The 25,543-nt window shown below is 35.5% G+C and overlaps 1 protein-coding gene across 3 annotated transcripts in view; it reads left to right on the forward strand.

The window, feature by feature from the left end:
• Vgll3 (vestigial like family member 3) overlaps positions 1-18,467 on the forward strand; it is a 46,933-nt gene extending 28,466 nt beyond the window's left edge. For all 3 annotated transcript variants that reach the window (XM_028761169.1, XM_028761170.1, XM_028761171.1), the window contains exon 4: positions 15,988-18,467. In XM_028761169.1, the coding sequence (XP_028617002.1) occupies positions 15,988-16,031 (44 nt within the window). In that variant the 3' untranslated portion in view covers positions 16,032-18,467. The remainder of the gene's footprint in view (positions 1-15,987) is intronic.
• Positions 18,468-25,543: the final 7,076 nt, after the last annotated feature.

The following is a 25,543-nucleotide window of genomic DNA, read 5'->3' on the forward strand; positions in this document are numbered from 1 at the left end:
GGGGAGGGAGGGGGAGGGAGGGAGGGAGGGAGGGGGAGAGAGAGAGAGAAAGAGAGAGAGGGAGAGAGAGAGAGAGAGAGAGAGAGAGAGAACAAGTGATCTAGAATTAAAATTCAAAGGAAAATAAAACAACATTCTGTACTATATCATATGTTCATAAAATCTGATATGTATGAAAAGTAATGAAAACATGTTGATGTTATTCTGACTCCTTAAGAAATACATCTAAAGACAAACATAACTTTATATAAGCTTCTACTAAACATTTGGATTCAGTAAGAGACTCTTACTCTTTAGTATGAGCCTTCTCCAAACTATAATGATTGCTAAAATTTGCTTCATTTCTCACTAACCAAGATACTACGGATTTCAAATCAAGATTGTTTATCACAAGATATTAAGTTGTTGCCTGGTAGAGAAACAAAATCATTCTAAATGTTGCAGACACAGATTACTTGTGAAATGAAGGCTGTGAAGTTTCAATAAACACAGAAAACTATATTTCTATTCCTCTGTTAAGATATTAAGGCATAAACTGGATGATTTTTAAAGAAACTTTCTGAGGGCCAGTGTGATGGGTCCTTTGGGTAAAGGAAATTTGCCCAAGTCTGATGATCTAATTTGATCCCCATGACCAACATGACAGAAGGACTGAACCTAGTCCCCAAAGTCCATTGGCCTCCACTTGTGCCATGCTTTTTCTGCTGTTCTCTTTTAGTCACCAGGGGTACTGTCTTCACATGTACTAACCCACATACAATCATACATGTACACACATTAAAAAATAAACCTGGATATCTTTAATTCCAGCACTGAGGAAACAAAGCTGGTGGATCTCTGAGTTTGAAACTAGCTTCATCTATACAGTGAGTATTAGATCATCCAGGCCTACAAAATGGATTGCAAAACAAATTAGTTTTTTTAAAAAAACAAAAAAACACCTGGAAATAATTTTTTTGAGTGCATAAGTTTTCATATAGGTAGAGAATACTGGGTACCATTAGAAAATAGTAGACAAATGTTTTTGTTTATTTCTCTTCAGAGAGACGAAAGCTGATAATGTAAAAAATACAGCCAAGCTAGTTTTTATGAAATTTGATAACAAAATTCTAATTTAAGATGAATTTTATAGTCTGAATATTATATGAAAGTGGTTCTTGTCCGCAAATAACAAATAGATCTTTCATTTTAATTGAGTTTGGAATTACTGATGCTCAAATTTGTAATATGCTCGATTAAGGGAGGAACTCAGTAACAGATTTTCTGATGAGTCTATGTATAAGCCCAGGTTCCATACCTAGCATCATTTCAGTCCTCCATTCCTGCTGAATTGTTATTAAGTCTATAATGTTCCTTTTGAATAGACTAAACTATATCCCTGATTAAAGTTGTGATAGTCAGTACTAAAGGGTTGTGTTGTCATGGCATGAATTGGTAAAGCGTATCTTTGTTTTTATAAAAGACAGAGAATAGAAAGAGGCTGTAAGCAGTTTATAAGAACAAATGAGAAAACTCCCATCTACTGAAGAAATGGGGGAAATCAGGTTGCAGTTTTTTTTTTTACTCATTTTCAAAATTTAAATATTGGAATTTCAAAAATAGCCATTTGTCTTTTTTTTTATTTGTGGGACCGTTTCTTATCTCTGTAGTAGAGCAGAAGTCACTGTCTTAGGTTGCAGTTTTCTGATTCTAATCCATTCTGTAAATTTTGCATCTGTAGATCACATCCTAAAAAATATGCTTACTTGTTGGCAATTGGTAGTCATCTGCTGGAAACCTAGGCTACTAAGACTGGATAAATGTCTCTGAAGTGATCTACCAATTTCTCCTAGCCCCATTAAAATATTATTAACTCTAGTCTAAATGTAAATTAGTTGTAATTTATATCTAATAACTTAAAAAATTCCCATTTATAAAAATTGGCTAAGGAAAGCCAAGAATTATTCGTCCAAGACCCTTGAATATCTGTTGATAGTGAAATGTTTTATCAAGGCCTTAAAGTAAAGGAGGGATGTTGCAAGTCTGTCGAGGAATTGTCAAGGAGCCACAAGAGTCAGCCTTATATCTCAATTAAAACACAAAAGCACCAGCATAATTTTACCTGAGAGCATAGAAAACACCAAAGACACAAATAATATAGATGCTTCATTTAAAACATTCAACCCTCTTCATCTCTTCTCAAGAAACACATTAACCATCTGGATTCTGAATGATTAGGAATACATTAACACTTTTATTAATAGTTATGATAATTTTTACAACTGATTGGCAGAAAATTTTGAGATTTTCTTCTGTTTTATCAAAAAATAGTATTTCTAAATTTTTCCTCTCAGCATGGAGAATGAGTAAACCAAATTTTGATAAAGAAGTCAACCTGAACTATATGATTTTTTTCAATAACTTTAATATCACTCACTAATATTTACAGTATTGGACATTTACATTGTTGGTGTTATTTCAATTAAGGTAGCTAAAATGTCACAAATATTCTTTCTAATTACAATGGGCAGAAAGTTTTCAAATACAGCACAGTGGATGCTATGTTTGAACTCTTATTTTGAAATTTATTATTATTTAGTAATAGTAAAGAGATTAGTCATCATCAACTCATCATATCCCATTTCTGCAAAGCTATTCTCTTCCTTTTGGCATATGGTGTAACTTACTTTTCACTGAAGAGGGGGAAATCATTAAAGATATGTTAAAAGATATTTAAACCCTCTTGAGTGATGTGGTTGTATTATGCACAAATCCAGTGTCACAATTTTATGACCTGAAGGACAATGGAAACCATCCTTGATGTATATGAAATACCAGGATGCATGGTAAATACAGCCAAATAATGAAGTCTACATGAAAACACACAGGATGATGAACCAGAGAGAACAAATGCAAACAGAGCACAACCCTGTAGGCTTTTCAAACCCATGCCGGAATTCTGTAAGCCCTTAATGAAGCTTCCACCAATCTCCCAGGAGTAGACACTACACTCATACTCCTTCCTGGACTTCCCTTTCCAGAAGGGTCTCACAAAGTCACATGTTCCGATTGCAGAATTCACTTTAGACTTTCTTCCTCTTGCATCACATGTGACTGGGAATCTTCGGGAAGAACTGTGATCATTAGAGAAAACCAATTTGCATATAATATGGATAATCATGCATTTGTAACTTTGAAGTCTTGCAAAAGCCAACTTGATGAAGGAAAAGTTTTGTTCTTCAAAGGAATAGCTGTTGAAAAATTAAAGAGTTATAATTTTTTAAAAGCTATCCTGAAAAGCAAATTAGCATTAGTACTTTGTCTCAGAAACCTTTTCTTCATGATGTTGCCATGCATAGATAAAATGAAAAGCGCACAAAGTATTAAAAAAATCCTATTTTGATAATGTTTAAAATAAGTAAAAGCGATATTCAAGAACTGCCATCAAGCAGGATCTATTAGTAAATTAGGTTTGATGTGCTATGACCCAGTGAAAAATATGCAGAAAATGATGTATACATCCTTCAAAAACAAAAGTTGACTATGACTTATATGTATCTTGGTATGGTCCATACAAGTTTATAAAGAAATACAAGTATATAAGAAAACCAGTCTTCTATGTTTGTTCTACTTGGATACTTGGAAGCTACAAGTAATAAAGTCTCTATTATGAAATTAGTGATAAGAAAAAAATATAAGTTTAGAGAAAGAAAGTTTATATATATATATATATATATATATATATATATGTAATGTATATATATATGTGTGTATGTGTGTGTGTGTATTTATACACACACATAGTATATACACACATAGAAAAGGACAAAAAATATGTACACATACATAGTACATACACATACACTTATGTGTATATGTTGGTGATACAAAGAAGATTGGTTTTATTAGTAAGCCTCTTCCCTAATCACTTGGGGCCCATAAAAGGTGCACTTAAACATGAGGATCATTTTAAACTTCAAAAGAGATGTAGGATATGATGCTAGAGTAGAGTTTAAATGGAACAGACTGTAATACAATTCCAAGACTCCTCTTACCACTTCATTACATTGGGCTATGGGAGTCCTACCTGTAACCTCTGACTTCTTCATTTTTTCTGACCTGACCCAACTATGGAAGTCAATGACTCATGGAATACGCCTGTTTTTCCAGATAGTCACTGTGGTATGAAATGAACTTTTCCATGACCTGTAATAAAGATAGAACACATAAAGCAGAAAAATTAACACTGAATGTGTGAAGCATCTTGAGAAATTGATGCAAGCTTGGAATACCTCTATCTCATTGTGACTATATAACTTAATATGTTTCTATTCTACAAAATTAGCTGTGATTTTTGTTAGCCAGTTTCCCTGAGTGGTATTTAGACATCATACACACACACACACACACACACACACACACATTTATATTATTTATATTTGTTATTTATATTTATATTATTTATGTTTATATATGGGGAGTGGTTAGGCAAAAAAAAAGAAAATGATGGGACAAAGAAAGGGAAAAAGAAACAAGAATTTGAGAGGTTAGAAACAGTTACATCTTAGGAAATGTTTAGGACATAGCTTTCTTTTTCTAGTTACTCTACAGGTCCAATGTGAAGAGATGAACACACTGTTCTCATTGCTATGTGCTTACATACAATGAAGATATCCTATACATAGGACTCAAGAAATTTTTTACATAGCAAGAAAGTTAGGCTATGGATTAGGCTCAAAATCATTGCACTAGATAGTTAACACTGTTCTTTGAAAATGTCTTTGCATTTGCTTAACATTAATTTTTTTCAACTGAGTTTTAAAATCTTTAGGATTGCTGTCCAAGTTATGCAGCACCTCCTCCTTCTGAAAACATTTTCTCAAAACTACAAACAAAATTGTTCACCACCATCTTTTCACATTTATTTATTTATTTGTTTGTTTATTTATTTATTTATTTATTTATTTATTTTAAAAATTCTGCTTGTTTAAGTAATTATATCTAAGAGTACAATGTGATTTTCCCACAGACACATGGCATGAACCAATCAAACAGGAAATTAGTGTTTCGAGTCTGCATGTTTAGAAATGTTTTGTAAGATCTTTTTTCCATGGGCTGTGGCTTGGAGTTTGGGAAGTTTTCAAATCATGATTTCCCTCAAAGAATAACCAGATGCGCTTTGGGTGACAGAAATTGTGTAGGTTAGAAACAAAACCAAACAAATAAACAAAAAAGCAAACAGATAATCATTGCATGAATTTCAGTGGAGAACAATCCACAAACTGTAGTGTATGTTTTGTGAGTCAGGGTTTTTGTGTATCAGCAAACAATTTTTCGCTGTCACTCTGCTGTGGCTCATAGCTCACAAAGGGAAACATCTAAAGGGATGGCTCCAATGGAGAAATCTGTTTCACAATCCATTCTCAGTCAATTTTGCATCAGCTTTCAAGTAGGCTACAAACATTATGGAAAGGCATTCTCTGTGGCCTGAGGAATTTACAACTATCTTTATTCCCTTTCAGCTATTTATCAACAATATAAGGTTTCACGAACAGTTGTCTGCAGCCAATATGTTCTGAATTCTTTGGTGAAAAGATGACACACCAAAAAAATCTTGCAAAGGACTGATGAGAGGCAAAATGTGCCATATTTTTTTTCTTGTGGAAACAACCTGATATATGGGAGATTTGAGTTCATTCTTTGAAACCACAAGCATGTGTTCTAAAGCTTACTTCCATTTGGCTTTGCTTGTGCTGTATTGAGTGGCCCTAGCATCTTCAGTATCACTGAAGCCCTGTTCCTATTTGCTAAGATTGAATAAATAGACTCTTCTGGACCATGTCAGAGAGCAAGTATCCATCAAGATCAAAAGAAGGTAGAAAATCCTGCTGATGTCACTACAGGAATTGACACACATTTAGTTCATCCCATTGAGGAGTCTCTTCTAATACATTTTGGTTCAATAGAGAGATTGATGACTTAGCCCAAATTCATATTAAAGTATGCTTATATTTCAGCAGTTCCAAAGTTATTTTTAAAATTTGGAATTTTTTTTAATAACTTATACTCCCAGATACCACTTTTGGGGCAGTAGAGGCCTCAAGCAAGACTCTCAGATTAGCTCTTCTTGTAGTTGGATTATCTATTTTCTGAATCATAAAGCTGTCATGGTAAAACTTAGAAATCTCTTTAAAGATGCATATTTGGCTGCATGTGCATGTGCTATCCAACAGATGTCTGGATAGCTAGAATCTCTTGAGAGCATTGTAACGTGTGGTTTTAGTTATAATAAATGATCCAAACTTTTTTGTTCCCTTTGGTCTTGCTTTTCTCAGTTCTAGGAGAAAGTCTGTAGTTTGTAGAGAATTTACAAAAGAATATTTCATTTTATTCTTTGTTTTATTGGTAGTTTTATCCCTATGTTTAAGATGACTTTATATCTGCTTTTGAAATGAGTTTGCTGGATTGGTAAGCAGTGTCTACATTCCTTATTATGATCCCAAGATCTTATCACCCAAGAGGTGACCATTCCCATTGATGTTCAGGCTTAGAACTCAATATATGGCATTATGATAAAAAGGAAACCACCAGTCACTGTGATATATAATTCGTATTTGTCAGAAGTTCAGTTGTATACTGATGGTCTCACATGTGTGATGTTTTAAGTACCTGATGGATATCTGTCCAGCTGGACACTGGAGAAGATGCTAAAGGCAAAGGCTCAAGGGCCCCGTACAGCAGTTTGTGGTTTTGAAGACAGGAAGGCTTTAAGATTGACTACCTTGGCTTGTTGTCTCAATTGCAGACACCTGGCAGTAAACAGCTTGTCACCCACAGTGTTTGCCTCAGGTATGCAGGTGTTGCCCTTCTTACCTTAACACAGTAAATTATGGTCTAAAAGTAAATTCAGGTTTGGTGGGTTTTACATTTCTACTCCTCTTTTGAATCTGAACTTAAAGACATCCTGACAAGTTCGGGCAGTTTTTACCTTATTGTTCCTGATAGTACTGCTTTTGTGGAGATTTGAAGGAGATTGTAAATGTGCCTCTAGAACATGTCTCTGTAAGTAAAAAGTCTTCTTTTGGTATTAAGTCCTTTACTTCCTGAGTGAGACATCATCTATTAATAATGTGCAAGAGTTGTAATCAGGAGATGCTGACTGTTACTGAAATGTCATGTGGAATAAATTTAACTCTATATTTGGTTTTAGAAAAATGCATCTTATTATTAACAACTTTAAAACATTGTTAATCATTTGTGTATTAAGTATGAAGTCAAATCATCAAATAGTCAAAAATCCTTATAACATGTAAGAAAACATACTCCTATGTAATGCACAAAAGTTACAGAGAAATCAAGAACTTTAATCATTGAACTTGATCAATGATAAGGCACAAAATTTGATCAAAGATAAAATAAAGAGAAAGTCATAATCATATGGTGTCCATATTCATTAATAGTAAAACAATAGAAATCAATTAGGCATATTAAATGTATTATGACCAAAATAAAAATTTTATTTTTTATTAAAATATTTTATTATGTTTATTTTTTACAGTCCAATCTTTGCCCCTCTCCAAGTCCACCCTCCCACACTTCCTCCTCCCCCCATCTCCAAGAGTATGTCCCCTCCTCCCCCCTCTATGCTTCCCCACTCCCTGGGGCATCAACTCTCTCAAGGGTTAGTCACTTCTCCCACTGAGGCCAGACCAGGAAGTTCTCTGCTATATATGTGTTGGAGGCCTTGGACCAGCTCCTATATGCTTCCTGGTTGGTGGCTGAGTGTCTGAGAGATCTCAGGGGTCTGGGTTAGGGGTTAGTCTTTCTATGGGGTCGACTTCCTCTTCAGCTTCTTCCAGCCTTTTCCTAATTCAATCACCTGGGACCCAACTTCAGTCCAATGATTAGTTATAAGTATCTGCATCTGTCTCAGTCAGCTGCTTGTTGGGCCTCTCAGAGGACAGCCATACTAGGCTCCTGTCTGTAAGCAGACCATAGCATCAGTAATAGTGTCAGGCCTTGGATCCTTCTCTTGAGATGTATCCCAAGTTAGGCTGGTTACTGGACTGTCTTTCCCTCAGTGTCTTCTCCGTTTTTTTTTTTTTCCTGTGGTTCTTTTAGACAGAAACAATTCTGGATCAGAGTTTTTAACTGTAGGATGGCAACCTCCTCCCTCACTTGATGTCCAGTCTTCTTGCTGGAGGTAGGCTCTATAAGTTTCCTCTCCCTACTATCAGACATTTTATCTAAGGTCCCTCCCTTTGAGTCCTGAGTATTTTTCACCTCCCAGGTCTCTGTTACATTCTAGAGGGCCCCCCCCCACCTCCTACCTCCTGAGGTTGCCTATTTCCATTCTTTCTGCTGGCCTTCATGGGCTTTAGTCCTGTTACCCCTAATACCTGATCATTTTCCCCCCTCCCACTCCATGTCCCATCTCCCACCCAGATCCCTCCTTCCCTCTGCCTCCTATGGTTGTTATTTTCTCCCTCCCAAGTGCGATTGAAGCATCTGCTTGCCTTTTTGAGTCCTGTGGACTGTATCCTAGGTATTCTGTACTTTTTGGCTAATATCCATTTATAAGTTAGTACATACCATATATGTCCTTTTGTGTCTGAGTTACCTCACTCAGGATGATATTTTCTAGTTTCATTCATTTGCCTGCAAAACTCGTGATATCTTCATTCTTAATAGTTGAATAGTATTCCATTGTGTAAATGAACCCACAGTTTCTTTATTCATTCTTCCATTGTGGGACTTCTGAATTGTTTCCAGCTTCTGGCTATCACAGATAAGGTTGCTATGAACACTGTAGAGCACCTTTTCCTGTGGTATGATGAGGGATCTATTGGGTATATGCCCTAGAGTTGTATATCTGAGTCTTCACGTAGATCTACTTCCAACTTTTCTGAGGAATCTCCAGGTTGATTGCCAGAGTGGTTGAACCAGTTTGCAATCCCACCAGCAATGGAGGAATGTTCCTTTCTCCACATGTGCTGTTCACCTGATATTTTGATTTTAGCTATTTTGATTGGTGTAAGGTGGAATCTCAGGGTGATTTTGATTTGCATTTCTCTGATCACTAAGGACTTTGAACATTTCTTTAAGTGCTTCTTGCCTATTCATGATTCCTCTGTTGTGAATTCTGTTTAGCTTTATATCCCAATTTTTATTGTTTTATTTTTAATTTGGAGGTTAGCTTCTTGAGTAATTTACATATTTTTGATATTAGCTCTATATCAGGTATGGGGTTGGTGAAGATTTTTCCCAATCTGTAGGTTACCAATATGTCCTATTGACTGTGTCCTTTGCCTTATAGAAGCTTTGCAGTTTCATGAGGTCCCATTTATCAATTCTTGATTTTATATTAAAAAAAAAGGAGTGTCACAGTCATCTTGAGCCCATTTTGGCATCATAGTTAAATATGTAACTATAACTGACTATATATGTGCCTTCAGCAATAAAACAAATATGTTTCCAAAACAAGTTTGTATGTATATGTTTATGCATATGTATGTGTATATCCATATGAATGTACATTATGTACATCTGTTGAATAATTGCATACTGTAGAATAATTGCCATGAGGTCTCCCAAAAGAATAAAGATATGTATGTAGTTTCCTAAGATACTGCTGCTCCTGCACTCATCCGCCCCACAGTATAGACAGTGGTGATTGCTCACAGATCTAAAATATACTTTAAATTGAGAACACCAGTGGAAAAGAATATTAGTGCTTTTGCTCTCCAAATAGTATTGATAATGGTTTTAAAATAAGAATTCTCTCACATTTTGAGATTAAAACAATTTGTTTGAGAAGTTATAAAAGAAGCATGGTGATTACACATGATCTGTTTTGATACTCATTACATTACTGTTGTCCAAATGGGTAGCTATTGCTTCTATTCTTCATCCCTTCTCTAAGTTAATAGTATGGAACAATGTTCACATGGATCATATTTAGAAAGCCGCAACTTGTATTTAACCTGATTTTGTAGGCCTCCGGCAAACAGATACAATTTTATTATCATTTGCAGTGTTAATTTTATGAAGGCATAGAAATGCATATGACTGTCTCTTGAACATTTGTGTGGTCATCCGTTATTCTGTCAGGTTGGGGGAGCTTGGATATTTGCCACAACAGAATGTTCTATGTATTTAAGTTGGAAACAAGTACTATTTGCATTTATTATTGCAGAACAGAATATTTATTTCCATTTACATGAATAAGTTGCCAGTTTGTTAATCTAATAGCAAGTTTTCCTTGGTAAATGACTTGCATGAAAACTCTTAGTATCTGTGAAATGAACAGTCTATACTTACTAAGTACTTTCTTTTCTTTAAGCTCAAAATATGTTTTACCAACATTCGGGATTTCTCTCTTTTCACCAGTATGCTTCTCACTGTACAGATACTTCTTTTATCTCTAGAAATAAAAAAAATGGATGCATATTTTGGCCAATGTCATTTTCAAATCATCATGCTCCCTTAAAAGTGAAACATGTTAATGTAGTAGGTTATGACTGGTAATCAGCATGTTCACAAAATCCAGCTCTGTAACAGTATACAAATTTCACTTCAGTTTATTACTTATGACTTCTCCCTAACAGTAGAATACCTTAGTATACCTTAGTCTTGCTGTCCTTTTAAATATTTGACACTTTTCTATGTTGTATTTTGATCATATCTATTGTCTTCCTCCATCTCTCTCAAGATCCACACCTTATTTAGAACTCATCCAACTTCGTGTTCTCATTTTAAAACATCCTATCAAGTTCTATTAATGCTACATTTATACTCTAAGGTGTATTGCTGTACTCTTAGACCTATCAGGAGATACATGTTTAAAAAAAGACACTCACTTCAAGCGGCTATGGATCACCAGTAGCTGGGGGTGAAATTTTTTTGCCCACTTCTCTCCTCGATGCTGGAAAGTCTAGCTAATCTTTAGCTAATCTAGTGAGAGTGTCATTGCTCCCACTTTAAAACAAAAATACCATTTACAGTCAAAATTTATTTTCAAGTTATGTCTTCATCCTCTCTGTTTCTATAAAGTTATGCAAACATATAATTATGAGGTTGCAGTTGGCCTTTTGGTGCCATTCATTCATGTCATATCATTCCTTTACCACCCCTGCTTTCAAGTCTTCCCCTCCCACACCGTATGCATTCTCTATATATTCATCATTATCTACTAAGCTTGACAGCAAGCTTACAATTTCATACTGATCCCAAGATGCCCATCTAGAGCTGCCCAAGGATTCTTTTCCACTGCAGGATATAGGAGCTCTAATCGATTCAACAGGATCCTCTCTGAGCCAACTCTTGTGTTTTTCTGGGGAGTTTTGGGGAGCCGTAGGATGTTTTCACAAAATGCCTAGGGGTTGAAGGAAGTTAGAGAGGGGGAAGACATTAGACTTTTCATGCTTACATACATGCCACTGATATTCTGATCCTTATATCCATAATTTTAGCCTAACACCAAAGTTTGAAATTGTTGCCTCTTGAAATTTAGACCATGATTTTTCTCAGGAATGGGAAAATTGCTCCCAGTAACATCTTTGTAAAATTCTGTCATCCCTGTGGTCTGGCTGTTGGTGTCCTCCTGAAAATTTGTGTTGAAATTCTAACTCTTTAGGTGTTGGTTTTAGTGAGGCCTTTGGAGGACAGATAAATGACAGGGACTGAGTCCTCAGAAATGTGAATTTTTTCTTTTCTAAAGGGCTTGAGAACACACACACACACACACACACACACACACACACACACACACCTTTCTGTTTTATGAAACAGTGAGAAGGAACCCTTATGAACCAGAAAGCAAGCTTTCGACCAACACCAAATCATCTGTTGTCTTGATCTTAGAGCTGAGCCTCTCCAATGGCTCTGGAAGAATCTCTGCTGTTAATAAGCTGCCCAGTTTGCAGCATTTGTTTTAACATCCTGAACAGACTGACTGCCAGACTTACAGAGTTTTGAAATGAAAGCAAACTGTGATCCTCTTACATGACCAGATTTCTCTCACATTCCTAATTATTTCAAGTTTGTTTGCTTGGGTATGGATATTGTTTCTTCTCTTCTGTGGTGATCAGGTGGTGTTGGTGTTGGAACTGAAGTGAGGAAGTGTGTCTCTGAGCCTTTAGTTTCTTTCAGGCTCTATGCTAAGTACATCTCACATTCAAACTCTGAAGATAATACTATAATAACTTTGTTTCCTGGTTTACTTCTGATTTACAATAAACAAGAAGGAAATAATAAAGATAGAAGATAAAATACAGCAAAAGCCTTGAGTCAAGTATTCTCCATTTTAAGAAAGATCATGTAGGGAAGTGTGTGGTTCTAGAACAATTATATTACACCAATGCAATGGTATTTATTATATCTTAGAATTATATCGTAGAAATAATTTATTATATTTCAGAAATAAATTTTAAGTTAGTTTAGTTGTTAAAAAGTTATCAAGTGATTCAGCTTGTTAGTCTTGATATCAGCTCAGGAAAAAATATATATTTAAAGAGTTGAAAAGAGAATATAGATACTGATTTGTATGTTTTGTGAACTAATTTTATGAGAGGTTGTTTATGTGGTGATTAGTCAAGTGTGGCTAGTGTCCTCCTGCCATTACTTTCAAACAACACAGGTCACATAAAGGGTGCAAATATACAATCATTAAGACTACTGTCTCTGCCATCAGAGTTCCTGTTTATAATGCTGCCTCTGCCATCACTCCCCTAATTTCTGCCCTCTTGTTGAGAAATCCATATTATTTGGAGCATGGTTGAGAAGATTAAGTGAATGATTCCATATAAAGTTCCCAGTACTTTCTGTAAATGCAAAGCATGGTATATACAAATATACAAATCCTAAGAATGTTACCTAGCTTTGTCCTCTTTCTTTACTTTTCCTTTCTAGTAAAATATCTTATGGACTGAAAATAAAACCAACATGGAAGTACTGACATACAAATCGGTTGATTTCTGTCAGCCCAAGGAAATCACAGAGTGTTTTAGGCCCTCATTGCATACAGATTTGATTGGCATTGGAGAAGCAGAGGAGTCCCACTAGGAGCAATGCTTATGCCAGAGGATAGTCTCTTCTCGCAAGGAGTTTTTGAAAAATTGCCACGTTATGTAGACCATGCAAAGATCATGATGAACACTTTTGTCTTCTTTCATTTTGTTGGGCAAAAAACTAAGTAGCTGGCTCTTAAACCACTATCAGCGATTTCCTTCACTCGAAACGTGGCAGCCTTGTTTTCATGAGGCAACGTATTAGCAGGATCTATTATCATTGTTCTTTTTTAAAATTAGTTATGTTTATTTTGAAATTTACAAAAAGTGATGCTGGGAATTAAAGCAAAGATATGATTTATGTCTTCCACTGAGAAGAAGCGAAGCAGTCAGTATCCAAAAGTTATTTAATACCTGCGAGGTTATAGATGAATTGTCAGGTGGCTTGAATTTGTTAAACTCTACTCTGGAGTGACACAGAACCATGGAATCAAACATTGAAGAGATGCATTTATAATGAGAGAATGATTTCTGCTATTCTGGTTGAAAAGTTGAGGTCCATCTTAAGTAATTCCATACTTGGCTACAGCAAACATTTACATGATCTGAGGGAGTCATATATCTTTGCACATCAAACTATGGATTGCCTTTATTTAAAAAAATCCAAACCACTCGATGATTGCAGCAGTATTCATGACTTGCAGTGTTGACAATCTATAGATTGATGTAGTCTTCAGCTCTGGAAATACTGCATCATCTAGAAGATGAGAAATATTAATAATGAAAAAAATATTTATGTAGTCAGCAAATTGTCAGTAAACGTGGCTTAGATTATACGAGTCACCCCACAGAGACCATGTCAGGTTGCAAATTATTCAACCCTCAAAATTATTTGAAAATAAGTAAAGCAAACTTGAGTGTTTTGATACATCTCTTATCCTTTTATTCCTCTTTCTTTCCTTTCTCCTCTTTTATCCTCCTCCACCTTGAAGCTGGAGTAAGTGTTTTATACCAAGTGAAATTCTAGTATTCTTGGAGAATAATAGCTAGACCGTTTTTTGACACCCAGGACCTATTGCATATAGTCAATACTTTCATGCTCTGTGCTGTGCAAATTATGCCTACAGTTCTGATGTGTTTTTTTAAAGTTTTTATTTATCACCCCCCCCCCACACACACACACACACAGATACACACACTTTTTTAAACATTGGCTATTAGTTTCACTTCCCTCCTCTCCTCCCAGTTCTCTCTTATCTCTTCCAGATCTGTTCCTCCTTCATTTCCCTTCAGAAAAAGCAGACCTTCCATAGGTATCAACCAAACATGACATATCAAGTTACAGTAAGACTCTCTGCATACCTTCAAATTAAAGTCAAAGGAGTCTAGTCAGTAATAGGGAATGGATTCCAAAAGCAGCCAAATGAGTCAGAGTTAGGAGTCCCACAAAAAGACCAAGCTACAAAATCATCACATATATGCAGAAATCCTAGGTCAGACCCAGATAGGCTCACTGATTGTTGGCTCAGTGTCCATGAATCTCTATGCTTCCAGATTAGTTGAATTTGTGGGTTTTCTTGTGGTGTCCTTGACCCATCTAGCTCCTATAATCTGATGTGCTTTTTCTGTTCCTTTATTTATTCTGTCTTGTTATATTGCTGTCTTTGAATGTTGTTTTAATATATGCTTCCAATGACAATACTTATAATGATGTCTTTAATTACTAAAAAATTATTTGATAGGCAGAGAAACAAAATGCTATTATAGTAATAGTCAAAATATAAAACTATCCTGGATCATTTCTTTTTGTTTGTTTTTATGTGTCTTATGTCTACTATCAATCCCAGACTGATAACACTTTTAACAAAAGGTTAATGAATAGTGTGAGATGTTGGCATCAACATGACAATTGTCAAATCTTTCTGCCCACGTTTTTGGAGGTCTCATTTGACATTTTGAGTTTTGATTCTGAATGACTTAAGAGTTTACTTAGAGAGCTCACTTTTCCAAATTATATGCCTCAAATAGGAAAATAAAGGTAACTAAAAGACACAATAGACGTGAAAACAAATTGATTGCAACAATGATTTCAATATATATGTATATGAAAATATTTTAATACACACATTAAATATCTGTGTTTGTCAGTTACATCTCACAAACCAAACCAAACAAAAGATATACACAAAATGAAACTTGACTTCAGGTGGGTTTGAGCAGCAGCTGCCCTGCTAATTGCCTGTATCAGAAATTGGTGAAATGATTGTAATAGACCCCAGTCAGTTTCATTACTTCTATACATCATCTCTAACAAACTTTCTATTTTATCTATCAGTTGGAGTTCAGATGTGTTCCTGTATCTGTTTTAAATTTATTTAATCTCACTTGCTTGCAATGTTCCTTAGACTCTCCTGAGCCACTTTAAATTCATTAAAGGAAAAGATATTAAAAGAAGTAAATGAATAACTAGAATATAGTACTATTTACTATGACCTATCAGCAGACCAATAGTACTAAACTCCATGTTTTATTCATATTTTACCACTCTCTATGACTTTAATGTTGCCTCTCTGAATAAAATAAATTTTAAAACAGCCGAATATACTAGTCCACAAGTCTAATTGCACTGGTTGCTGGAAATTGTAATTGAAGCGTTGTTTAGATGTTTCTCAAGTTGGTTCTGTCTCTCTTCTCTTCAATTATCATCTCCTTAAAGTTAAAGCACTATTTTTAATTTTTATTGAACTAATAAATCACTCCTAATCCAGGGAAATAAGAAAGAAACAGCAAAGAATGTCCATGGTATAAACAGCATTATTCTCGTACAGAGTTCTTTTCACACAGTGTGTTCCTTGGCTTTTTTAGAGGATAGGTTCTCTTTAAGACATGTCTCATGTTTCTTATGTTAAATTTTCTGTACTCAGTGTACTGCAGGTCAGGAACATTGATGAATGTTATGTGTATACTTATTCTTCATTATTTTCCAATTTTATCATTTTAGGTCTTCAGCATCAGGACAAGAACAAAGAATCAACTTGGTACTGAAGCATGGTATCAGCAGGTCATATGGCAGCATGAATCCAAAGGCCCACTGGGAAAAAGATGTCATCTGGGATATCCCATCCAGGAATGGGACACAGGAAACATGGACTGAGAAGAGGACATATAAGGCCATTGTCTTTAGATTTGAACCTTTTCTGGAGAAAACATAGTGGGCCCTCCTAGTCATTGAAGAAGAGCATTTGATTTGTTTTCCCTCATCTGAGCCTTTGTCAACTGTGCAACGTCTTGTTTTGCTTGCCTTGTACCAGTACCTGGACTAGTTTTATTGTGCTTTTTCTTTTTGCTTTTTTTTTCTTTTGCCAGCCACCTTGTAAAAAGATGATCTACCAAATTAAAATGCTCATTTCTTCAGGAAAACCATTAACTCCATCTTCATCTATTTTTGTAGAAATACAAAATGGTTGGCTTAGCATGGAGGGGATATTTTGAAAATGTAATGTTTTGTTTTTTAGTGTTGTAACAATTGTTGAGTTCTGTTTAAAGAACTTGCTCTCAGAAAAGCACTGGCAAAAATGTTTAAGCGCTGATCTTTAAAGTGTCTGCAAAGCGCTGTGACTGTGCTTCAGAGGGTACCTCAAGGCTTTAATCTTTTCTACAACAGTGACACTATCGTAGACAAATCCTGAAACGTTGTGTTTATGTTGAAACTCAGTGAAGATTTAATTCAATGATAGCTCTCTTAGTTTGCAGTCATATATGTCTATGCAGCTTGAAGGGGGCATTTTCTTTTAAAAGGACATAAAGTAAAGGGTATTTCTCCCAAATAGTTCTTGGAGGTTGACTAAAAATACTTCTCTGTGTAGTCCAGTCTATCATAACAATTAGGAATAGAGCAAACACATGGTTTCAGAATAGGAAAAACCAATGCATTTAGCCATGATAACTATGGATCCCACTGACAAATTTTCCTAATTTTTAACCATTCATTCATGGCTGTTTCAAAAGTCATAATTTGGACGAATTTGTTTTCTGGAGTGAATGCAAATGAGTAATGTCAGGGTCAAAGTGCTGACTGTCCTTCATCTTTGTAAACTGAAAAGTAATGTATTCTTTATGTAATGTTTTAATTTGATCATTTTGCAAGATTTTCATTTGCTTTTAAGTGTAATTAGTTTCTCAAAAATTAGTGCAAAATAAAATGGTTATGAATTTAAGTTTATGCTTCAATTACACAAACAAGTTAAAGACTGAAAGAATGAGAGGGGAACTTCACATGGACCACAAGATACAGAAAAAGTGAAGTTGAAATTTACTTTAAGAGAAGATTAGACAAACGTTAGGATTATGAAGGTAGCAATGACTGCCAAATCAAAGACACAGCCTAGTTTTTCCTTTCAGTTGCTCCCAGCCATAGAGGACCTTAGTATAGTATAGATGCTTTTATTTGATAATGTTTCTCCATTTCTCTCATTCCTCTCAGCCCACACAAAACAGAAGGTTAAGTCACGTGCTATGTTCTGTTTTTAATTGTGAACGTCATGGGTGTGAATACTTTACACATTAACAACACAACAAGCAGCTACACAGAATTCTCACAACTCATTTCCAAACATTTCTCTTGGCTGTATCTTAGACATTTGTTTCTCCTCCTGCTGTGTTTTGAATTATAAATCCACTTCATCTCTTGTATCTCCAGACTACATCATTTCTTCATCTTGATTTTTCTTGAACACAGCCTTCACATTTTTTTATCAATATAGTCTAGATTTAAGGTAGCTTCCACTAACCAATTTAGGAACTTTAGCATCTAGATAATGGGCCTCCTTAAATTCTGTGCATGTCTCTCTGGATTTTGATAACAATTTGTATTTGTTATCTGTATCTGCATAAATATGTGAACCATAGAGTTGAATGAGTCTATCAAATTCATGTTGTATTGAATCCTTCTGAGTTATGAGAACTGAGCACTCAGCAAATCCCATGAGGGAGACTCTGTAGCTGTTATCACATCCTCCCTTGGGATATATTAACTTACATTGCAGTGTCTCTTAGAATGGTGCCACACTTGAAATCACTGAACTCGCTCCATTGAATTTTCTCAGATAAGAGGAGGGTAGGAGGACTAACTTTGTTTCTTTTCTTCTTTATCATCTTTCTGGATTGGAAAAGAAAGTAAATAATTTAGTGATTTTGCCCTGATGTCCTCATAACTATGGCCAAAACATGATTTGGTTCAAGACCAAAGGAAAGTGAAGAATCTGAATTTTATTGCCTGCAACAAAGGTGTGATACCCTGCTTTGAGAACAGGCATAGGTATCAGTGGGATATTGTTACCAAAAGAATAGACCAAAATCTAGTAAAAGAAGAGGGAACAAGTCTCTCTAATTCTCTAGCATCCTTCAGTGTTTTGACATTACTGTAACAAGCAGAAATAATAAAGGAAGCTGTACCATATCAAAATAAATAATCTGAATTTATTTGTTTGTAAAGTGCTATTACATTCTGGATCTGGATTTCTCACTTTTAAAGTACGGCTGCTATACTGAAGGGTGGCTGCCTTCTGCCCCTCTGAATTCATTAGACTCACTCTACTTTGGCAGTTTTGCAAATTAAATTTCTTTCAGTCTATTTGAATGCCTGTACATTTGACACCAGAAAACCTTATTATTCTATATGCAATCTATTATTCCACCAATGAACTCTCTACAGTAAGAAACCACATAGTGTTGGTTATTAGAGTCCCCACAGGATACTTAATCTTTCCTTGTTAGTTTCTAAAGAACCTCTGAAGTTTATAGTCTAAACATTTTTTATAAACCACACTGATATTTTATCTTTCAAAAGTTACCTATTCTTTTTAACTCTTCTAACTATTCTATTTTGGATTCCTTATTGAGATTTGCATGTTAACTCCCCAAAATAGAAATATTATCCTAAAATTTGTAAAATGAAAATGAATGGATTTCAAAAAATACTGAAAAACACATTTCCCAAAGTTGTAGCATTAAAATGAACTGTTCTAGAGGAGCTCAGCATTTATTCTACCAATATTATTTGCCTGTTCCTAAGTTTGCAGAACACCGGACAGGAAGTAGCCTAAAGATCACTATCTGACTTGATGTTGCAGTTGTAATTTCTAGTGACAGAGACTGTACTTCTATAAATTCCATGTTGTCCTTTATGAGAAGGATCCCTGTGTGAAGTAGCATTTGCTGAATTAGTCAGTGGCAATGGCAGTAAGTGATGAACAAGACACGGACACACATTACTGTTTTGACTGAGAAAGGGTGGATCAGAAGGATGATTTAGTGTGAACTCAATTGTTCACTGAATTCTGACTCGGCTGTGGTTTATTGTTTCAGAACATCATTTACCTCATGATAAAAATGGGATAATACTACCTACCAGGATGTCTGTGTAAGATGGGAAGCATATACAGATGAACCCCACTTACAGCATAGATGTTCAAACAACTAACTGCCTCCTCAAAGGACCATCAATTCAGCAAGTTGGTTATTAAATTGAGCTCTTAACTTAATGTTGCATGTTCATTATTCAACACTTAAATAGACCAATGACTGCTATTGAAAAGGGAATTTTTTTAACTTAGAGAGATAAAATGTTAACTTCTTAACAAATTCTGAGTTTTTAATGTGGTGTTTCTGAAGAAAAGCTAATTAAACATCTAGTTGTATGTAGCCAGAGTCTGAGTCATATTCACCCATAACTCTATATTTTGCTGTCTCCAAAATTAGGAGGGCATCCTCACCAAGCCACCAACCTTTGTATTTGCCAGATATACATCGTGTTTCTGTGGCACTGGACTAAGACTGTTCTTCTTCTCTGCCCCTCTTGTTTTTCCTTGCCTCGAAGGAAAAGTTGCACAATATGGTGTGGAAAAAAAAATTCTCTTTCACGGAAAGGGAGGGGGAAGCATTCCCTTTACGACGATCTCAGTCAGCAGATTTACTCTACTTAAGAAAAAAATGAAACAACTTTATTGGAAGCAGATGTTGACACTGTGTCGGTTATTGAAGATGGAAAGAGTTCACTCAGTTATTGCAGTTACAAAGGGGTATTGATGGCACTCAAGGTCCCTGTGATGGGTCACCTTCCCAGCTGTGGGTGGACAGTAGAAGCTGCATGAAACCCAAAACGAAGTCAGCCTGTGATTTCAACATGCAAAAAACCCCAAGGACTGAACTTGTTTGGTGTATTTTTTTCTCCCTGCAGACTGCATAATATATATCTTTCCTATAATATTAAGGCTGGAAAGACAAGTTAAAAACCAAGAATCTTAAAAATACTACAATTTGAGGACATCACAAAACCTACCATGATATCATGAAAACTTTGATTAAAATTATTTCAGGAAAAAATAGGCTGATATTTTTGTCTCACAATGAAGCTGAACACACACATATACACCATGAAGGAAGGATGGATTTAATGTTTGGGGAATGAATGGAGCCAACAAGGGAATCTCAGCTTCAATAGCTTCATAATGTTAAGTGCCATGGTTATGTGGTCACAGGACTAGGTCACAGATCAGACTTGTAGAATATTGCATAGTATTTTTTCTCTTAGTGCTTTCTGGGGATTTTTAACCTATAGAATTAGTCATTATAGTTAAATGTATTACATTTTAATTTTTTTTGTTGTGAGCTTTTGTTTGTTTGAAACACTGTGTGATGTCAAACGATTAGTCAAAGAAATAATCTTGAAATTTTGACCACCCTATATTGATTCAAGGACATTTTCTAAAACTCCCTTTTAAATTTCAGGGAATTCTAATAGGTTTTAATGTAGTTTTTCAGTTCTGTTGTGTTGTGTAAATAAATGGGGCCATGCGATCTTTTAGAAAGGGGCACACCATCACTAATTAATTTCTTTTCTTAATGATTTCTGACTACTAAATTGTAGGCTAACATTAGTTCTCTTCAAATATAAAATTCATAATGAAGCGTTCTTTCTTTTTACCTAAGATGTGAACTTTTCTCTTTAAACTAATAGACATAGACATTTTTTCCCTTCTGTTTTTGTGGCTAGAGTCACAAAACAGAATGTAAAGGTTTTTACACACTAGGTTTAATGTACAGAATATGTATTCTTGTGAGCATCCTATCTGATTTACAAATGCTATTCCATATAGGTATTTTTCAAGATGTACAATGTAGGGAAAACCTCCATGTGAGTTCTTTGTATCATTTTAAATTGCATATATTTAAAGGGAAACATGGATTCCTTTTGTTTTCATTGTGTGCACCTAGGTAAGGTGATGTTTTTGTATAGAAAAGATGCACAATATGATAAACTTTATATTTATCACTGGATAAAGTAAACTGAAAACTAGTAATAGAAGTCATATCTTACAGCATCTGACATAGAGTGAGATTCTAGATTTGGTAGTTCTGAGAGAAATCATGCCATCTTCATTTCCTATTTTCAGAAAAGGAAATTAAGCAATCTCGGTTATGATGTCATCATTAACTAATGGATAACAAATAATTCTTAAAACTTTTGACTGCATAATTGTAAGATCATATGATTATTTTGTTATCATTCTTCAAATGCAGGACTTCTAACTGTGTCATGGATATAAAATCACGGAAATCTTTGTGACAAAAACAGATGTCATTTTTTGTAATTTGTTCAATAAATAATTTAATGTGACTTTAATGATTGAGTTTGCACTTCTAGTAATTAAACCTTTGTTTCCTTTGTGTTTAAACAACTTGTAGATATCATTCAATCATCTCATGTTTGATTTTTATAAACTACAAGGTTAATTTCCAGAACCATGACATTTATTTGTTACAGTTTGGAGTGAATTATGAAACATATGTTTATAGTGGAAGAGCAAGTGAAATTGATTAATGACATAACAGCAGGAGTCTTGAGAAGTTTTTCGGAATGATGCTGCTAAGTTATTTGTTTGACCCTTTGGAAAACATGTCCTGATGATTTTTGTTTCCACATTCATCAGCATAGAACTTTCTATAAGCAATATGAAAAGACAAATGGAAAACAACAGCAACAAAGCTTTTCTGCCATTGGCTGACATGAAGGAAGTGGGTCTGTAAACAGGTTTCTAAGAGTTCCCTGCTTTTTTTCTTATTCAGTGTTCTTTAATACAAAAATGTGCTTTTGGAAAGCAGTCTTAAATAATAATATTCTCCAGCTACACAGGTGAAATAATTTGACACATCTTCCTTACAGTCTGGAATAGACTGGGGTAGCATATGATGGGTTTATGGCTACCATGAAAATATTACTAGAAATATAATGACTTAAAACAATGCAAACATTATTTTACAGTTCTGCACCTGTTGGGCAGAAGTTTTGTCTTGGGCTATGAAGCATGGAGTACATGCTGTTTGCACACTCCAAAGAGCATCTGTGTTCTTCCTGCATCCAGTTTCTGCAGTCCTCCAGGCATTGGCCCCCTCATCCTTATTCAAAACCAGTCACCTTCATCTGGTCATACTTTCCCATTCTTGTCTGCCTCCTCCTTAAATAGGTGATGCCCCTCTGTGGTTATACATTGATTCTCCTTATGGAATTCAGGATAGTGTTTTGTGTTTTACAGCCATTATCTGCAAGGTCTCTATTTTTGTATGAGATACAATGTGTTCTCAAATTTAAGGGGAAAGACTGTAAACACGTATTATTCTACCACAATTATTTATGGCCTTTAGTGTTTTTATTTTAAACAAATTTATAAGCAGAAAGGACTTACTACTTCATCAGAAATAATAGAATGTACTCTTTGCTTCAGTGTTTCTGTTAGGTAATAGGTTATCAAGAAACTTTCTGCTGTTTCTTCGAATACTTCGTGAAGTATCTGGGTCCCTTTGGTCACAGCCAGAACTCAAAAGGGTTAGAGTACAGTCCTAGAGAGAGTGTAGTTTCTTTCTCACTGAATTGCTTTCTCTTTGGGCAATCAACAACCAACACCATTTGACAGTGTTGCTCAGGGGTGGGGCTTATGTCCTTCCTGTGATGGGCCTATTCTCCAAGTGTCTCATTGGACTAAATAGTGATGAATAACCACATTTGAGTGGTGAAGTCTTGACACTTCTGTCCCGATTGAACCACTCCAGCTGCTATCAGTTAAGCAGTGGAAAAGTGTTACAGAAAAGCAAATAGGCTTTGATAGGTTTCATGTACAAAGTAGGAATCTATACTGTGGAGTGCTGCTGATCAATAAATGAGCTTCGAAGCTGCTGGAAACAACATCCAAACACAAGTGCCTTACTTTCCATACCAAGTTTGGCTGTGGCTGAATGAAGAACACCCAGCATTGATCCTTGCCTTGCACTTGTGCAAGCTGCTATTTACAGAGAGCCAAATATAGCAACAGAGGATTTAATATCTTGCCAAAAACTACAAAATCTGTTCCCCCTTAAGCATGATACTCTATCCTTTTCTTGTGGATCTTGCTAAAAGGAAAATATAGCTTTAAACTACCCAATCCCTTCTGTTGAAAGTTCCCTAGACTGTTTTCGAATGAGTTATGTGTGGTTTTGTGGTGTTTCAAGTTTCCAAAAGAAATCACTTACATGAAAAATCTGTCTAGTGCTGGTTTTTCTTACAAAGAACAAAAGAGTTTTAATGATGGATATGTTAATGACTTTGATGCTAGTAATTATCATACAATGTCTCTCTGTCTCTGTCTCTCTCTGTCTGTCTGTCTCTCTCTCTCTCTCTCTCTCTGTGTGTGTGTGTATGTGTCTGCATCAAGCTATCTTGTATACATTAAATTTATACAGTTTTTGTTTTGTCAAGTAGACCTCACTAAAGTTGGAGTAAAAGTACTTAAAAGTCAAAGACTAATAATAATAGTAAGGAAATTCCATTTTGACAGTTTATAACTAAGCAAACATTACTGAAATATATTAATTTATATTTTGTTGTGTATAGAAATTTAACTAAAATAATTAGCTTCAACTAATGTATTTTTCTCTACATCTTTGGTCTTAGATTATATCTTATTTTATTTCTAAGCATAAGATGTGATAAGTAGATTAATCCAGATTTTTCTACAAAGTTGCTAATTACAGTGACTATTTTGCTCATACAAATATACATGAACACACACACACACACTGATGTGTGTGTGTGTGTGTGTGTGTGTCTGGATGATTTTGAAAACAGTTTTGTAAACTTCACTCAGCAAATACCTTTCTACAATGACAGCTTTAGCAGACATCTCTGTGGGGGATTTTAAACAAACATAAGCCTGTTTGGAAATACTTGGTGTATGTAAATATGCAAAATATGTTGAGCAGTGCAGTGGTGTTAAACAGCTGCAGAGTATACACTCCCATACTGGAGAAGAACATTTTGGTGGTAATGGTATTCATTTTCCCATCTTGGCTTTCCCCTTCCCTCATGAATCTTCTGAAAGCACAAATCTAACACACTCTCCCACTTACATGCTAATTCCAATAGGATCATTTCCATGGATTCCCTCTGGAAAAGGTGGGTGGTGCCTTGAAGGAATGTTTTCTTGAGTTTAGAGATGTTGTAAATGCTGAACTTGGGGGATCTTGCTTGGACTTGCTTTGACACTAGCCTCACACAGAACACAGACACTCCGCAGGCCAGATTCCATTAAGGCTTGTCATGGCAAGGGAGGGTGAGAAAGTCCTGTTGTGAATGGCCTTCCGGGGATGGTGGTCCAATCTTTCTATCACAAAATAACCATTCTAAGTGTGTCATCACATTCTGTAACACCAGGCCCTAAACTGTTTGTGACAGTAAACATGTGCCTGTCTCCTGAGAACCCAAGGAGGAAGAGGGGACCTCAGAGAAGCTGTAAAATGTGAGTCTGTTAGTAAAGCATTTTGTTGAAAGGCTGTAGAGAAAAGGACTAAGAATGTGAAGAGGGACAGCCTCAAGTATAGAAATAGAGTCCATGGCAACATGTTGCAGTCATTTAACAATGTATTTCCTCAGTTTATCATTGAGAATCAGTGGAAAGAAATCTAAATTATTTTGGAGAAACTAAAATTACTGGCAATACAAAGAGGAGATAACTACAAAATAACCCCCAATTTCTCTCTGTAAACAAATACCTCCCACACTCTCCAAATCTTCACAAATAGCACCAGGCAGACTTACATTGAGCTTTAGCAAAATAAAATTGGGATTTAAATTTAGGCAGTGTTACTTTGAAGCTGTGTACTCCTGAATACTTTCCTTGGTTCTTAATGTGGTCAAGTGAAACACAAAGAAGGTATTTTAAGGGTTACGAATTTATTGCTTCAGTTTGGAAGTAAATAGACTAAAACATGAGGGATACAGCCAAGATTTGCATGACCACTGAGCAGTAAAACATACCAGGGCCTGAATGTGTTACATGTTTTAGGGATAAGACAGAGAGGAACAGAGCAGGACATATAAAATCCTCTTCAAGTCTTGGTGAGCTTTGTCTGAATTACAGCATTCCTACACACACACACACACACACACACACACACACACACACACACACACACACACACATTGAGAGAGAGAGAGAGAGAGAGAGAGAGAGAGAGAGAGAGAG

The sequence above is a fragment of the Grammomys surdaster genome, unplaced genomic scaffold (assembly GCF_004785775.1).
Source record: "Grammomys surdaster isolate TR1022 unplaced genomic scaffold, NIH_TR_1.0 126679, whole genome shotgun sequence".
Taxonomy (NCBI): domain Eukaryota; kingdom Metazoa; phylum Chordata; class Mammalia; order Rodentia; family Muridae; genus Grammomys; species Grammomys surdaster.